The sequence below is a fragment of the Rhincodon typus genome, chromosome 31 (assembly GCF_021869965.1).
Source record: "Rhincodon typus isolate 14 chromosome 31, sRhiTyp1.1, whole genome shotgun sequence".
Lineage (NCBI taxonomy): Eukaryota > Metazoa > Chordata > Chondrichthyes > Orectolobiformes > Rhincodontidae > Rhincodon > Rhincodon typus.
This window is the reverse complement of record NC_063362.1, coordinates 17,662,128-17,680,943: the sequence shown is the minus strand read 5'-3', so window position 1 is coordinate 17,680,943 and position 18,816 is coordinate 17,662,128. Positions and strand designations below refer to the sequence as shown.

Here is an 18,816-nt window from a genome sequence, read left to right as displayed (position 1 = left end):
ACCTTGTTGTCTCGGATTCTCCAGCATCTGCAGTTCCTACTATCTCTATGTCCTCTCCTCTTCTTCATCTACATGTTGATCCTTGGTACTCTTATGACCAGGACTCAGGCAAGGTTTCCCAATTTGTTATGCTTCTAGCCAGGATACTCCAAATGGTTAAAGCTCCCTTAGGTTAGTCACCTGCCTCCTTGGTTGGTTGCAACAAGATTAATTTAAATAACGATCCCTTTCCTTGTGTATACCTTTTCTCCCAAAGCCAAATGAACTTGTCTTTTACGAAGAATCAGCTAACTAGGCTCTCTTGAATGACCAGAAAGATTTAGTTTATTAATTACCGAATAGCTTTGAGGGGAACTTACAGTTTGTTGTGTTCCCCTGAATCTGCCTTCAACTTCTAGGTGATTGAAGACACCGATTTGGAAGATTTGTTGTTGTAAGAACCTGTGTGAGTTGCTGCAATTCACTTTGCCGGTAGTATACACTGCTTCCATTGTGCATGAGGGGTGAATGGGGTACCAGTCAAGCTTCTTGAGTGTTGTTGGAGCTGTACTTAGCCAGACAAGTGGAGATTATTCATTCACACCCCAGACTTATGCCTTCAGGATAGTACTTTTTAAAGTTGTCCTGGCATTGTTTGACATCAAGCCCAAATGGGTAGTATTCCAATTCCTTGTACCACCACGTCCTTGTATTTTCAAAGTTGTATCCAAACTGCTATCTAAAGGCACATGCACGAGAACTTCAGCCTGAAGGTCTAAGTAATTTGTGGAATGTCTTTTTTTTTCATCTGGTGAGTTTGATCTGTAGGTTTAGAGAGGGATTTTCTGAGCTTTGCAGATTGCTTAGTGCATGAATTTTAAGTCAAAATGTTAAAATCAGTAACTTGAAATAAAACATTTGAAGTAAGGACACGAGTAAATATACGGTCCCTCTGGAACCAGTTATGTCTGTTGTTCAATATGATAGTGGCTAATTATCTGCTTCAACCTTATTTTTCTGCCTGCTCTGCTTTCCCTTGAATCCCTGAGATCAGATATCTGTCTATCTCAGCTGTTAGTACGCTCTACAGTGGAGCATCCGTAACACTCTGAGGCAGTAAATTCCCAAGATTCACAACCTTCTACACAAAGAAATTTCTCACCTCAGTTCTAAATGATCAACATTCTATTTGGAGACTGTCCTCTCACATTTTTTCCATCAGCCTATCCACACTTTGTGCTAATATATAAACCTGAATGCATAAGCCTTTACCTTGCATATTAACCTGCTTTGGCACCTATGGAATCTTTTGGAAATCCAAGTTTACTGCATCTGCTGGCTATCCCTCATCTACCGGACAGACGAGGTGCTCAAAAAATTCCTACTGTCAAACTTCCTATTTTGCAAAACATTGTTGACTCTGTCTGACTGTCTGATGCTTTTTCTAAATGCATGTTGGCATTTTCTTAAATTATTCCAAAATATTCCCAGTGACTGGTGTCAGGCTAACTAATCTATAGTTCCCTGTTTTCTTCCTCCCTACTCTCTTGAATAGCAGTGTTCCACTTGGCAACTCCAATTTGCTGGGACAATTATAGAATTGAAGGAATTTTGGAAGACTGTAACCTGAGCATCCAAGATCTCTGCAACTACCTTTTTAAGAAACTTGGTAGATATAGGCCATCAGGTCCTGGAGATTTGTCGACTTTTAATCTCCAGAGTTGCTCCAGTGCTTTTCCTCTGCTGGTATTAATTCAAATTCCCCTTTGATTAGACTCTTAAATTCTACTTCTGGCATATGATTTGTCTGCAGTGGAGACAAACACAAAATATTGGCTTAATATCTTTGCCATTCCTTTATTTCCCATGATGATTTCTAATATATCTATCTCTCAAGAGAACAGTGTTAACTTTAGCTACATTCTTGTAAAAGCCCTTCGAATCTGTTCTTATATTCTTGGCTAGTTTAATCTCCCAAGGTTTTTTTTTTCCTTTTCATTAACTTTTTGGTTACCTTTTGCTGATTTTTAAAAACCTCCCGGTCCTCAGGCTGTATCTAGGCTGGTATTCTGATGCAGTGCTGATGGAATGCTGTCACATACCATTTAATCAAGGCCCCATCTGCCCTGTTAGGTGGTTGTAAAAGATGTCATGGCACTATTTTGAGAACCAGGACTGTTATCCCTGGTGGGCTGACCAATACTTATCCCACAACCAGCATCATAGAAACAAATTATTTGACCATTATGACGCTGATTGAAGGAACTTGTTATATGCAAGTTGGCTGCTATGCTTTCTACATTACAATGGTGTACTGTTCAAAATTGATTTAGTTTAGTTGACCATAAAGTGCTTTGGAATACCTTGAAGTAAAAGCAGTACAGAAATACAAGTTCTTCTTTCTTTTCATGAGTCCAAAGATGTGCAGTTTAGGTGGATTGGCTGGGCTAAAATTGCCCCATAGTGTCCAGGTATGTGCAGGCTAGGTGGATTAGCAAATGTTTGCAAGGTTACAGGATAGTTTGAGGGTGGGTGGTGGGTCTGGGTAGGGTGCTGTACGGAGGTTTGGTGCAGACTTGATTGGCTGAATGGCCTCTTTCTGCACTGCAGGGATTCTGTGATTCTTATTTCTATTATTTGCAATATTATAATCCTGTTTTAAACTAACATTATCCTTAACTTCCCCAGTAAGCCACAGATGATTATTTTTCACTGAGTTTTTGCTTTTTTATGAAAAATATTTTTGTTAAACATTCTGAAATTTTTATTTAGTTGTTTCCCACTTTAGTGAACACCATACCTTTTAGTCTATTTGTCCATCAAACCTGAGCCACTTCTCCCTTTGTGGAAATTAAAGGAAACAGAGATTTAAACTTTATACTTGGCGATGGTGCATTCTTTTCAATCAGGCAGGCAAAAGCTTTTACACTCCTGATCAAAGCTCGTGAGTGCTGTGATATTCATATTATGTCATGATCAGTGTATAAAGTAACTGGTTTGGTTTGGAGATTTTATTGAGGAGTGAGTCTTCTCATGGTTGAGACAAGCTGATCGTTAGTTTTTTGCTGTGAAAGTGATAATAGAAGTAGCTAGTATTTTATGTGTGATGCTTTCAAGTCTTTAAGCTTTATTTTAATAATCCACAGCGTCCACTAATTTCAATTACCTGTTACTTTCCATCTTTTACAGATGTTAGGACAAATGATCGAGGGATTTACTCATGTAATCTTCACCACCATTATTGTCACCTTTATGAAACAATCAAAATACAACTCAATATCACCAGATCAGGTAAGAGAAAAGTGGGACTGGCATCGGGTGGGGTAGATGGGCACAGACTGAAGGAAACATTTAGTCTATTTTTGGTGAGGTGACATGAGACTGCTTCTGTTCAAGCAAAGAAGATGAAGATACTAAAACTATGAAGGGCAGAATGGCTTGAAGCAGAATTTTTTAAATTCATCCATGTTAAGTGAGCATCACTAGCTAGGCTAGCATTGATTGCCCATCCCTAATTGTCCTGGAGAAGGCAGTGGCAAGCTGCCTTCTTGGACCACTGCAGTCTTTGGGGTGTAGAGATACACTGTTTTTAGGGAGAGAATTTCTGGATTTTGTTACTGCAACAAACAAGGAATGGCAACGATCTTGTTCCAGGGGAGGATGTTGTGTGACTTGGTAGGGATTATGCAGGTGGTGGTGTTCTCATGCATTTGCTGCCCTTGTCCTTCTAGATGGAAGAGATCATGTCTTTGGAAGGTACTGCCAAAGGAGACTGCTTTCTCTGATGGAATATTCTAGAATAAGAGATATAAACATAAGCAATTCAGAACAGAAAGTCGAAGAAACCTTATATATGGGGTGTCTGAGATTGTGGAAAGTGCTACTAGAGATGATGATTTGAAGGAGAAAACATGAGTAGAATTTTGCAGTTCACCAGTGGCAAGTTTGCAGAGGTGCAGGTCATGTAAAATATCTGGGTGGCCTTTCCCCCGACCTCTCCCCTGTTGACAATTTTATGCGGTATGTGCGAGACCCAGGGTGGCTCGCCAACCTTTTATCAATTGAAGTCTGGCCATGAAGGTGACACAGCCCGTCCAACGTCAGTTTGTAAGCTGATGAGAAATGTTCGGTCTCACTCTGTTTGGGCTTCAGGCAGGAAACAGGGAAGGTGGATGTCCTTCATGAAGGGCCCCTTTGCACATTGGCTCCCATCCTGAACTCCCATTCCCCCGCCTCCTCCAACAAGATTTGTTCTCATGAGTGCTTTCGACACCAACCACTCTCCATCAAGACTCTTCCTGCCATGATATTCCCACACATTATCTGGTCTTGGATTCTGGGACTTGAAATCTGGTCACTGCTGGTAAAGCATATCCTGGCCATTGCTTCAACTGACCCTGCTGGGCCTAAAGAGTTGCCAGCCAGTCAAAAAGGGCAGCAGCCTACTTGGACAAAAACCTCACCTCAGAACAGCTGAGGTTCCATCTCCAGCTAAGTTGACATTCTATGGAGTGGTAAATGGCTGTGGGACTACTGTGTTTAGCAAAGGCTGTTCTAGTGGTGGGCAGGAAACTTTGTCATCCGAAATGTTCTCCCCATGTCAACATTTAAGAATAGGTATTGATAGATAGTTGGAGGAAACATGAATTAAGCAGTATGGAACCAAGTCTTGCGTATGGAATTATGATACTGCTTGCTTGGTGCATAAACACCAGCACAGGCTAGTTGAGCTGAATTTCCTTTTTTCCTGTTATAATTTCAGTGTAATCCTTTGACTCGTTTGTAGACACATCTCTCTCAGCTGTCCCGGTTTAGTTTATAAAGGACATAAGCTCTCTTGCACCGAAGTACACAAGAGATTTGTGAAAATCATTGTCACTTCTAAGATGTATTACTTCCAGAGGATGAACAATCCTTTCTAACTTTCATTTTGGCTGGATTATTTGTATGATCTTGGACTCTGGAACACATTCTCATTTGAAAGTTGATGCCCATTGCATCTCATTTTAGGAGTTTTTAGATGGGTCAGGTCTCAGTTTAAAAGGTGGGACACTGCAACATATTCTCCAGCTCCTGAATTAATTGTCCTGAACAATCAAGTTATCATATTTTCATAGAATCCCGACAGTGTGGAAATAGGCCCTTCGGTCCAACAAGTCCACACCGACCCTCAGAGCATCCCACCCAGAACCATCCCCCTAATTTTCACATCCCTGTCCAGAAATCAGAGCACTCGGAGGAAACCCATGCAGACACAGGGAGAATGTGCAAGCAATCGTCCAAGGGTGGAATCGAACCTGGGTCCCTGGCGCTGGGTCCAGTGCTAACCACTGAGCCACCATGCCGTCCCCAATTTCTCTGGTTCTTGACAGTATCAATAATAAGTTTCAGCCACATGATGTTTCCAATTAAAGCATGAGATTATTAACTTTATATCACCAAAAAAAAATGAAATGACAGGGATAAAGAATAGAAAAATGGTGGTTAGGGCCTAACTATTCTATTCATTTTTTTATTTCCCCTGCCTATCACCTGCTCTCCATTATTTCTGAAACCCAGCTAAACATCCAAATCTATCCAGGGTAAGGTATGAGGGGAAATATATTGATTTAAGCTTTGTGTTGTACAGATTGTAAACATTAATGGATTTGAAGTGAGTTAGCTGTATCCACAAGTTGCAGAGGTCTGATGCCAACAAGCATTGTTTTATGCCACTGCTTTCATTCTTTGCAAAGGTCCCCAAATCTAAATGTCCCAGACTGAGTCGCAAAGTATGGAACTGGGCATTTGATTGATCACACCATGTGAGTGTTAGATTTTTGTGGGGTGAAATACTGACTAAGAGACCCTAGTTTATTGATGACATGATATGAATCAATTAGAATACTGCAAAAACTTTAGAATGACGCCATTGTTACCTGTCACTGTGGAATATAATGCTGATAAACATTTTGCCAATAAACAACATCTTTTGGTTACTTGTTCAATAAACAGTGCATAGCACATTCCAGGGAGGTTACTGTAAACACAGTGAACAGAAAAAAACTTCCCACAAATATGTTGCACCAGAACTGTTTCTATTATTACTTTTGCTGAAACAGTGAATGCTCCTTCAGTGCTTTCTTTGGGCGTTCCACTTGCTATGGGCTTTAAGTGATTTTGTCTTTTAGCCTCTCCTATTTTCTGGAAAGGACTACAGCCAGTCCTGAGGATAGAAATGGAATGCTTTTGTGGGTTTAGATTTTCAGTGTTATCTTGAATAATAACAGGATTGGACAGTAGGGATAGATTAATTTAAAGATTTATTGAACATTAGGAGATTAGTACCAGCAAGTTATCACATCTGTATACTCAAAAGTAGTCTGCCCATTAGGGACTAGAGCAGCTCCAAACATTTTAAGTCTCGTCATGGAAGAGCAAAAGGTGGTTGACCACCACCCCCCCGCACCTTTATATTTATACCCTTAGTTACAGGATATTATGTATTCCTAGCACCTTTTCTCTCAACTGAACTTAAACCAGCTCTGTTCACATCTGAAGAACATCACACACCAAGTTGTGGTACAAAACTGCTAGCAGCTATTGTGCTCCAGTTCTCTCAAAATGATCTCGTCTCAGTGCGTTTCCATGATACGGCCATTCTAATCTTAACACTGCAACCTACATTAATCCTTATCTTTTAGGCAATTAGCAAACTTAATCACATTATCTTATTCTGTGATACATGTTAGGAAAACATATTTGTGGATTTTGAGAATTGGATCATTCCTGGGCTGCAAAGGACTTTTTGGGTGCAAAAGTTGAAAGGCCAAAAGAACTGGGGATTGTCTACTGTTTACAAAAAGCCAAGTGGCTTTGAAAGAAAATCTGTTAAAAGAAGGGCAAAAGATTATTTACTGCTTATAATAGGTGGACAAACATTTGGAGGGGGGAGCTGGGTTAGCGCTGATGGCTGTCTCTGAGAAACGATATAAACTTTAAAGAAATCCAGTTGAAGAAATATCTCAGTGAGCCATTTCCTGAGATTCTGAGATCTCCAAAAATCAGTATCTGTAATGTCCTTGTAAATCTTGAAAGCCGAACTGTTGATTTAAGTTGTAAGACCTGTGTCTCACTAACCTGCTACCCAAACAAGGATCTTCCATTGTTCTGTGGCTGACAACACGATTTCATTGGCAAGAAACTGAAAACCTATGACAGCATTAGCCTGGATTCTTGGTCAAGGGGGTTTTTCCACTAAATTTTTCCTCATAATTGCTCTGCAGAGCTGTGTTATTTCGTCTCATCTGTATGTTTAAAGGGATACTGTTTAGACCTGTGCAGTAATTGATGACCACTTTGGCCATGTGTTAGAAGCATTAGTGGTTTTCTAATATACAAGTTATTTTGAGAAATTCTCAAAATTATAGTGAGAAAGTCTCTTTTGTTCTGGGAAGCAATAATAAAGAGAAACAAATTAATTTTTTCTGATCATTAACATTTACACTTTTGGTACGGCTCATGGAGTTGTGTGGTTTTATTTTCAGCACACTCATCCTGTCAGTCATAATACTTGTTTTAAGTTATCAATCTGTAATATTTTAATACTTCCCCACATTTTCTTAAATGCTGTCAATGAAAGCAAACTGTTGAACAGCCCTATATATGAATGGGTCCAAGCAATGATGCGATGGGGGCATGATTTAAGGTAAGTGTTTTTTGTCAGGCAAGATATTGAACACTATCAAAGGAGGCAAATCAGTGACATTTGCCACTACTGGCTGACATATCCCCCATCCCAATAGTTGAGTTCAGAAGGAAAGATAAAGGATGGGAGGAAGTCACCTTTGAACACCTCTGATCATAGAGAAATGTGGATTGTAAACATTATCAATAAGGCAAAAATAAGATTGAAGAAAAGTGAAACAATTCCTCCATCTGGAATGATTTTGAAAGAATCAGTTGAAATAGCACCATTCACTAGGAGGGAATTGTCTCTATGGACACTTCTGTAGATGGAAATTCTGCCTTGAAAGATGGCTGTATGGATGAGTGAGGAAACCATGGATGAGTGAGGAAACCCATATAGAAGGGGATGACACTATTGGAGTGGTCGAAAGGGAAGGTGTACTGAGAGAACGTGACTCTCTTAATATCAACTTTGTGTTGATTCACTTTTCAAAGTTTCCTGAATGCTAAGGTTACACTATTGGGAATAAAATGCCTCTACTCGCTTTTGACATCTCCCTCCAACCTCCAGAATACGAGGTGCAAACTTGATTATTCCGTTACCTAAGGTGTCAAGTAAAATTAACTGCAAAGTCCATCTCTGCTCACAATATTAAATGCCTTGGTGAGGTCCACAGAGGTGTTGCGCAAGCATTTGGTTTGCTCACTACACTTATTGTATTTGACCAAGTACGAATACCATGCCTGTGGTACCTCTATTTTGTGTATGCTACGAAAACTGTGAGATTTACATTCACATAAGGATTGAGTGAATTTTGGCTCAACCTTACATTAATAGTATGCATTAAAAAAGTATCTTTCTTTGATTCAGAGATGGGTTTCACAGGCAGTAATTCTCCTACCTGGTCGTGCTTTGTTGCCCTTTTTAAATTACAGAACTAGCTATAATTTCTAAAAGAAATTTGATATCCATTGAATAACAGCATTATGAGCATTCCCCAATAGTTTAGTAGATCATAAATAGATTAACTGCTTGTTAAATGCTTGTTATTTGCCTCAATCTTTCCTCTTACAAGCAAAGATGAATAGAGACTTACTGAACCTGGTTTTATCCCGATATCATGCACCATTCAAAGTCGGGCATTCCCACAGATTTATTGCACATGTGCAAACCCAAGTTAACTTTTAACCTTCCTGAAGCAAATATTCCAGGGTTTTAATTTTTTGCCTGACCTATTTTATCATCTTATAATAATCTAGTTATAAATATATAAAAACACAAACTGCGTGAATTTACGTTAAATTTTCCATTCTGGATTTTTTTTCTCTCTACATTCATGACATAAACTGCCTATGTAAGCATGTCACTCATGCTCCCTTCTGCTAGTAGAGCCATTATCAGTTCCCCCATTGGAAAGGAGATATGATTAGAGTGTGATAACTTTACAAGGCAGTTTCCATTTAAAAAGGACAACGTAGAGATTTAAATTATAAAACTAAGGTTTCATTGTGTCAATTTAAAATTAGGACTGAATGATGTCTCTATATCTTGATACTTTGCATTCCAGAGCTCTAACTGCACGCAACTGAAACTATTCACTGTGCAATACCACAGCTTGACTGCTATTTATTACTTACACAATTTCTAATTGAGTGTGCTTTCTGTTTGTAGCAAAAAAGGTGAGGAAGATGTGGGATGGAGAGAAGACTGTGATTGTGGCCTTACTTGGCACAACTGTGGTCCTGCCTTGTGAAAATCACAACCACATTTGGACAGAAAGACATAGTGAAGAAGAGCAACAGGTGGTCCATTGGGACAGATCACCTCCTGGTGTCTGGCATGACCAGGCTGACCGTCTGATTGACCTCTACGCTTCGGGGGAACAGCGATCTTATGGTCCTCAGTTTATCAGGAAAAGGATGAATATATCAGAGACCGCATTCGCTGATGGTGACTTTTCACTGACAATCTCTAACCTTAGCTTGGGAGATGAAGGAATCTATTCATGTGATTTGCACCACCATTACTGTGGAATTCATGAGAGACGCATCTTCAACCTCTTCATTACAGATCCAGTCAAAGTGAACTTTACACATAAAACATGTAAGAGATTTTTCATATTCTGATTCATTAATAATTTTACATGTTAAATTTATGTTTAAATTTATAGGAACCCATCTCTACTTTAGGTATTACATTCTGCACCAAAAAAACAGGAAAGTAATCTAATTTCATGATTTTTAATTACACTTCTTTCCCTTTGGGTTTTTCATTTCTAGAAGTCATGGAACCAATGCTACATTCTCTCATGCATGTTAGCCTGCTCAGAAAGAGTCAGCATGTTATGGAGGTGTCACTGTTGAGCTAATCCTGTTCTGATCCATTATGCCTGTTTTTTATTGGGGTCATCAAATAGTGATTAGGAGCAGTAACCTTGGACAAATTTCCACTAGCTCTGGGATGTTGATATTTTAACACCCCTATTGCTGCCATGAGTGAGTTCAACAAACTCAAAATATGCTTGGATTTGAATTACAGTTCAGTGCCTTTTACAAACCAGAATACAGAGGAAGCTTCTTGAACTCTGCCTTACTGCATAGTGGCAGAGGTCTGCAGCATCCTGTGTCCAATTATTTGTTATGTTAAGACACCATCTTCAATCACTGGGAGAGAGTCTGATATGATCGCATTGTTGATGGGAAACATATCATTTACCAGTCAATGACATCTTATTGGCTGTCTTCTGTTGACAATATTAGATGCATAACCTAACCTATAACCTAATCTACTGAATGCAGAATGCACTAGAAACAACCACAAAAAGTTTGAAAATTTGACTAAAGTCTTTTTATTCTTTCTATTTTTTACTTCCTGTGTCTACTTCTCTTCCTCGGCTTTCCTATCTCTACTTAATATCCTTCATACTGACTGTCTTTGTGCCTATCTCTCTCCAATCAACTGTAGCTATTTCTTTGCAAACAAGTGACTATAAAAACAAAAGATGGAAAATTGTGATTTATCTATAGCCTTATTGTTAGCTAACTGTGATTAATAGGGAGATTCACAGAACCGGCTGTGATTGAATGATAGAATAGTTATGGCATACAAGAAGGCCATTCAATCAGTTAAGCTTGTTACAACTCTCTGTGGAGCAGTTTAGCTAGCCACTACACTTTTTCCCCATAATGTCACCTGTCAGGTGCTTATTCACTTCATTTGGAAAGTCACGATTGAATCTACCTCCACCACTGTTTCAGACAGTGCAATCCACTCACTGCATAAAAAAAAAATTTGGTTGTGAGCCAGCTGTGATTAATGAATGGGATTATTTGCATTTGTTGTTGTTTATTCTTAAAACTGTGCATTTGTCTTATTCATTTTTTTATTCATTCATGGGATGAGGGCATCATTAGTTAGGCCAGCATTTATTGTCTATCCCTAATTGCCCAGAGGGTAGTTAAGGGTCAACCACATTGGTCTGGAGTCATATGTAGGCCAGACCAGGTAAGGATGGTGCCTTCCGTCCCTAAAGGGCCAGATGGATTTTTCCGACAAGCAACAATGGTTTCATGGTGATCAGTAGATTCATATTGAATTCAAACTCCACCATCTGCCATGGCGCGATTTGAACCTGGGTCCCCATAGCATTACCTGGGTCTCTGGATTAATAGTCCAGTGATAATTCCAATAGGTCATCCCCTCCCCAGAGAACAGTTTGCATTCAGAAAAGTTTTATCTAATTTTTGATGTGAGATAAACCTAAGTGGGCAGGATGATGTACTCCATTCATTGTTTCAGACTCAAGAAAAGTACAGGGCTCCACTCAGACTCTTCGTATAAAGAAGAAATGTATAATTTTTTCTGTGTCAGAGACATTTGATCTTCAAAATAAATTGTGAAAATAAAGATGCTACGTTGTATTTTACCAACTGTCTAGCAACAGGCTGGGAGATGGGCACATTAAATGAGAGGGAAGGTGGGGGATGGTGTGCTTGTCGTCTTCTTGCCACTATGGCATTTTAGCATGGCTGGGAAGGTAGAGCACAAACACCATGCCTTTAAGCCAATTGGGCCAATTAAATAGCCAGTTGAGCCTCATCCTGTCTTTGCTGACATCCTGATGGCAAGTGGGCTACGTTTTGGTATTGGGAAACAGCAAGGTGAATGCAGGTGGCCTTCCTACAGGCTTGAGATTGAAGCCTTTAATGGAGCACAATGTGACAAAAGAAGTGCTCCCCTGTTAGCACTGGCCTTTGCTGCATTTGTCTCATTGCCATACTGCTGCCACTGAGTCTGTCTGACTGGCCCCAGTGACTCCAGATCCCACTGACCAGTTTTGAATGCACTTGAGCCTATGATGTCCTCTCTGTTCGGTGTAATCTGTTCCCAGTGGTGTTTCTGAACAAACAATCCTCTGACCAGTTGGTGGGTAGGGCAGGAGATCATTCTTTGACAGGTCAAGAGTCCTGATGGCTACCATTTTGATAACTAACAAGACTATAAGTAAAAATTCCAGCCAAGATGTTTGATACAGTTCTCATAGCAAATTAGAAATGATTAGTCTTGAAATCTGATTGTCCATTTGTCCCAGGTGTGAAGTCAGCACACAACATTCATTCACATATATAGCCATTGTTTCTATTTCTGCTCCTTTTGAATTCTAGAATGGTTACAACATGCATGGAGGCCATTTAGCCTGTTATGTCCATCTAGGCTTTCTATAAAAACTAGATTTAATTCCCCTGTCTTTTCCTAGGGAATTTTTCTCTTAAGATTATGATCCAGTTCTTGCTTGAAAGTCATGGTTGAACCTCCCTTTGTCTCACTTACAGGCTGTGCATGTCAAATCCTAACCACTCACTGCATAAAAAATTACTTTCTACACGTCAAGAGTTTAAACAGCTCATTATTTTGCACTCCTTCATGATTAAGGTCACTTTAAACACTACTAACTGCACTGATGTGCAGGCCTTGAGTTCATGCCTGGAAGTGCACAATAGAATTGTCATTGCTGTCAGACTCATAAAAACGGCACATACTCTGGTGTAAGTTATTCACCATTATACAAATGACACTTTGTTAAAACTCAAGTAGGTGGTAAGCAATGTCTCGTATCACTGAAGGATTTAATAATTGAGAACTCTTTGCATTATATATTTTAAAATAGAGCTGGAAACATCAAACTTTGTCTTAAATGAAAATAGCAGGACATGTTTTCACACACACACAGACTTTTGGTTTTTATGTTTTCACACAGCCAGGCCTCACTGTGGGGTGTGGTGTTATCTGCTATAATTGTCAGCACCACTTAGGAAGTATGTATGTCAAAAATCAGATTGCAGACCAACTAGCATGTTATTCAGGACAGTTTGACAGCTTGGTGGGGATTTAGACCCATTTTAAAATCTAAATCGCACTCAAGGTTTGTGACAGAAGCTGAAAGCCAGAGGCTTGTTCAAAATTGAACATTTGTTCTCTTCTGAATAAATCCAGTGAGGTAGCTCATGGTTTCTTTTGGACAAGCATTGGTTCTCAGGTAGATCTTATGTATGTTGCCTGCAATAGTGTTGTGGAAGCAAAGCTTCCCTTTTCTCTACATTAAAGTAAGGTGAAAAGAGAAAAGTTTCAGTGGTTGTACATTATCAATCTCTTTGAGAGCTGTAAAAGCCGACTTTCTAGCCAATTTCAGAACTGAATCCTCATACAGGCTTTTCATTTGCAGATAGAGGCAGCCCAGTACCTGCTTACAGCTGCCAATATGGTGTTGGATGCATTTCAAGCATTCTTCACGGAGCTGCACAAAATTGAATCCTTTTGCCCCATTTTGCATCCACAGGAAGGGTGAAACAAGGTCAAACTGTACTCCTAGAGAATCTTCTGATATTAGTGTTAGAGTTTTGTGTTCAGTGACAGTTGCAGAAGGATAAGGGGTCTCGAAAGCGGCAAAGATTGTGTCACATGTGACATATTTTCCTGTGTAGCAAAACTGAGGCAGGAAAGAAAAATACAGGGAAGAGAGACACTAGAAATCAAAAGAGTTTAATTGTCAGACCCCCAACACTTCAAAGATATTAGGTAGAGCAGTAAAAGTCTAGGAATGAGTGTATTGCAACTTAATTAATAGTAAACTCCACATGCCTCAACACATGTCTGAAGTCTCCAGGTGAAGGAAATCAGTTATTTCGGTTTCTTTCAGAACACAACCATTAAAAAAAAAAGTAGGGAAGTAGCAGTTAAATCCAAAGTAAGCAACGGTTTAATGTTGCTAGTGTTGGACATCTTCCCATATGTTTGACGATACTATTCTGAGGATCCCAGGACAAGTTTCCATCTTTAAAAAATCCTTAAAACAAGTTTTATATGAGGGAGAATGATTAGGATTTTAATTCAATGCAAGAAATTTAAAACATTAGCATTGAAGCTGTCATATGTGAAAGACACTGCTTCTGTTTGAAAACGTAGATAAATTTATCCCACCTGACATTGAATGGTACAGTCTTGGCAGGAGTCAGCACTGTGCCAGCATCAAGCAACTTAAAACTTATTATCTTTTTGCCTTAGCCTTTTGAGCTTTTTTTCTTCCCTCCAATCCTCATTATACTCTTCTAATACCCACATCTTATGACGTTATTTCTTTAAAAGGTGTTTTACATCCCCAACTGTTTTATGAAAGTTTGCTTCTAAGAATTTCCAGAAGTTTCTGAGACATGAACTGCATCCTGTTCATTGATTCGATACATATGGAAACCATGTGGAACTGGCTATATTCCAGCAGCTTAGTGTTCTTCAGCTCTCTGAAAAAATAACTATCAGGACAATTTGTTTCAACAAAGAATAAAATGATTTGAGCATATTAATTTCTAAAAGGCGGATGTGATGTGATACAAAGCTCAATGTTTATTTTAAATCTAGAAAATGTCAAAATATTAGTGACCAGAACCCTATACAGCAACTAACTGAATCACCAGCCTGTCTTCAACCATGTTGATCTTGGTTTTAACCCACGAATGAAGGATTGGGTTCTTGTTCCAGAGGCCCAAGAAAAGAAGGCAAGAATTTGATATTAAACAGTCACAACTTACTCAGGAACTCTGCTTGAACTCGAGTGAAAGACAGTAATTAGCATTGATAAGGCAGTGCTGAAGTCTGGGAGTGCATACAGCTGAACATTCCAGACAGCTAGGGTGTTATGGAAACCAGTTTAGAAATCTAATACGTTTGGAAATTTGATAGCTGATAGTTTGGCTACAGGCCTGTTGCATACTCTGTTGATTCCGAAATGTTCAGTTGGTGTATGAGTAGAAAATTAGTTGTGTACGTAGCCACATTGAAAATTTGAAGATGTTGCTTTCACTTGATGTCATTGTTGTAAGACAGAATAACTGACTTGCAACAAAGTTGAAGTACAGATCAGTTATAACCTAGTTGAATGGTGGAAAAAATGAAAGGAAATAAACAACCTATTCCTGTTTTTGTATCCATTTCTAGCATGGTAGTTACAGTTAGTTCAAGTTCGGATGGACCAGTGTTCAAAATGATTAACAGAGGTTTGTATTTTGGCTTTTTGTCTGATTTAAAAGATGCATTGTCTTGAGTTTGGTGAAGTATCCCAGGTCTGGTCCTGTTGCAGGTGAAGTTGCTGATCACTCCTCTGCTTGGAGATATGCTTGGGCTGCAAGACACATGGTTTCTTGAAATTTTATGCCTCTTCTTAGACCAACATTTGAGACCCATTCAGTCCTGCCAAGAAATTGAGTTATCTACTATAAACAGGTTTAAAACTAGAAGGTACAGAGTGAGGAGAAGAAAGAGATTTGAGTCGCAGGATTTACATAAAAACTAAGAAATAGGAGTAGGACACTTGTCACCTCACGCCTCCTCACCATTATGTAAGATCATTCCTCTTTTATTCCTCTTCATAGCCCTCAACTCCCAATCATACAAAGTTCTGTCTACCTCTTATTTAAATGCCTGTAGCGATCTAGCTTCCACAACTCTTCAGGCTAGAGAATTCCAGAGGGAGAACCCACGGGTTCCAGAACAGTCAGAAAAGCTGTCAAGGAGCTGGGCACGTTCTAGACCTGTACCATTTGCGAGTTAACATTTCATCTGGTCCACATGCTTGTTCAAGACCATCACACCTGCCTGAACTTTATACGTCAGTGCACCTGACCTCGCGTTGACCCATGCAGGGCCATTCCGTAGTTCCTACTCCAAACTTCATCCCCTAAAGTAAACTATCTCTTTCGCTTAGTGGAGTCTTGCGTCTCTGATGCTGTTTCACCCCCCTCCCCCGATCTGGGAAGATCAGATTTAACCTGATGTGGAGTCTTCTCCCCATTAGCAACTCTGCTGGATCTATCCCTCTAGTTCCAAGAGGGGTGGTCCTACAGTCAAATAGGAACCAGGACAGTTTGGTATCTAGTTAAGCTGTAGGCTGTTTCTTTAAGCCTGCCTTCAAAGCTTGGACTTCTCTTTCAGACCATTGGATGATGGATGGAGCTGTCCTTATATGAGAAATACCATTCAACTTTAGGAAATACTCAAATTCCCTGCTGGTGAATGATGACCCATTATCTGTGACCAACAATTCCAGGAGTCCATGTATTGCAAAAGATTTGTGCAGTTTTTCTATTGTCGTCCCCGTGTTTGACGAATGAACTCTATGCACGTCCACCCATTTTGAGTGGACATCCACAATGACTAAGAACATTGAGCCCATGAAAGGATCTGCATAGTTGATGTGTAACTGAGTCCAGGGTTTACCCGGCCATTCCTACAAATGAGGGGGAGCTGCTGGCAGTAATTTTTGTCTTTGTTGGCTCTCTTGGCACTGCCCCACCAAGGCAGCTATGTCTGCATTCAATCCTAGGCACCAGATATAACTCCTCACCAACATCTTCATTTTGGAACCCTTTGGATGACTGTGGTGAAGTACAGCCAGTATCTGGTCATGACCTTTGTTTGGGACAATCATCTTACTCCCCATAATAATACACTGCCCTCTATTGTGATCTAGTGTCAGCGGGTCCAAAAAGGATTCATTTCTGTTTGTGATGACCCTCTGGTTTCCCTCATCACTACCAGCTGTTTCAGTTTTGTCCAAAGTCTGATATTGTCAGCTGTGACTGAAAGTGTGTTCAGAAAATTTAAAACCATAATGGACTCTTCCAGTGGTGGTACCACCAGTGGTGTATGCGCCAGCGGGAGGTGGCTCAATGCATCCGCATTTGCTAATTAGCCTCCCGGACGGTGTTCCAACTTGTAATTATATGCACTTAGTATCAAAGCTCACTGCTGAATCTGGCCTGAAGCTGTGGGTGACAGTGCCTTGCTGTCTTTAAGTAGACCTAGCAGGCGTTTGTCGTCCATTTTTATTATTATTACAAAGTTACATCCTTGAAGCTATTAGTGGAACCACCTGACTCCAAATGTGACCGTCAAAGCTTCCTTCTCTATCCCGGTGTTTTCACGCTCTTTATTAGCCAAAGTCCTGGATGCATACACTATTGGGCGTTTCTCTCCATTGGGTTCCATTGGGCTACCTATGAGTTAACACAAATGAGCCATACTGGGAGGCATCGCATGTCAATACCAGATTTCATTTGGAATAACAGCTTGCCAACACCTTAGAGAATGATTGCTGTTTCTTCACTGTCGTCAAGGCTATGGCTTGGCTGTGCCACCATTTCCAAGGCTGACCCCTTTTTAAGAATTGATGCAATGGTGCCAGGATAGAAGCCAGGTTATGTATGAACTTTCTTTAATGATTCATCAGTCGGAGGAAGGACCTAAGCTCCGTAACTGACATGGGAGCCAGGGCATCGTTGGCCGCCCTCGCTTTATTTCCAACGAGTGTAACCTAGACTTATCGACTCTAGCTCAAGTAGGTCACTTGGGGTGCCTGGAACACATTTTTCCTTTCGAAGGTGTTCGCCAGCCTGGGAGAAATATCTAAGGACTATGTCCAAGTTCTCTAACCCATATGGGTATGAATTGTAGCATACTTCCGGGAATCCTCATCTAATCACAGTTGCAAATACATATGGCTTATGTCCAGCTTCGTGAAAGACAGTTCCCCCCGCTGCGCCAGCTTTGTGTATAATTCCTCCTCTATGCGAGGGATTGGGTATTTATCCAGCTGTGAGAAGTGGTTTACTGTTTAAAATCCCCACAAAGATGAACTGACCCTTCGGCTTCACAATCGGTACGACCGGTGCTGCCCATTCCGAAAACTGGACTGGTTTAGTGGTTTGTTTATTTTCCAGCCTTCTGATTTCTGCCTCTACTTTGGCCCGTAAGGCAAATGGCGCTGGGCAAACCTTGCAGAATTGCTTCCTGGCCAGTATGCAAGGTAGCCTTGGGTTCTTTGATAGTCCTTAGACCTTCCTGACAAACATCCGTTGATTTAATTAGGACCTCACTCAAGCAACCATTTTCTAATTGAAAAATTTTGAGCCAATCTATGTGAATCTTTCTCAACCAATTTTGTCCCATCAAGCTTGGGCTTGAGCTTTTTACTGCAGTCAGTGGTAACTGAACCAGCTGCTTCTCATAAGAGACTGGAACCAAAGTTGTACAATTAATCTGTAAAGCTACCCCGGTATAGATTCTCAGTCCAGCCAAAGTCTTATGCAAACTTAAGGGTTGGAGTCCAGAGCGATCTGTGATCACTGAAACGGCCGCATCAGTATTGACGTCTGTTAGAACCGCTTGACCATTTAACCAGATGTTAATTTTAATTGGCTCTGATTTGGATTTTGCTAAGCAATTTAACTGTTCCAAACCAGAAGTAGTTGGACTTGCCAAGGTGTGGACACTCCTGGATATCGGCCTAGTACTTCTATTACTCAACTTACTTCTGGTGGGACTCTTGCTGTCTCGAGTCCGCATACCGGCAGCAACAACAAAGGCATGCCAGCCCGGATCCTGAAGAAACTATTAACCATTTGGCTGAGGCTTGGTTTTGTTTTGGGGTTTTGCTGTAGGCTGACCTAGAGTCCTTCTGTTCAGGATATGTCCTGAGTGAGGCTCTGCAATTTTCTTCACTCAAATGGTGTTCCCCAATTTCAGTCAGACTGCTGAGTGTGTTATTTGCATTGGAATACCCTGTAACTCATATGCTCCACTTGCCACATTTTCCAGTGATAAAGCCAGTTGCAGTGCCT

At 40.3% G+C, this 18,816-nt stretch overlaps 1 protein-coding gene across 3 annotated transcripts in view; it reads left to right on the top strand.

Annotated features, from left to right (window-relative positions):
• The window catches only part of LOC109919809 (matrix remodeling-associated protein 8), a 65,078-nt gene that overhangs the window by 25,839 nt on the left and 20,423 nt on the right, over nt 1–18,816 (top strand). For all 3 annotated transcript variants that reach the window (XM_020519853.2, XM_020519860.2, XM_020519840.2), the window contains exons 4-5: nt 3,169–3,270; nt 9,320–9,751. In XM_020519853.2, the coding sequence (XP_020375442.2) occupies nt 3,169–3,270; nt 9,320–9,751 (534 nt within the window). The remainder of the gene's footprint in view (nt 1–3,168; nt 3,271–9,319; nt 9,752–18,816) is intronic.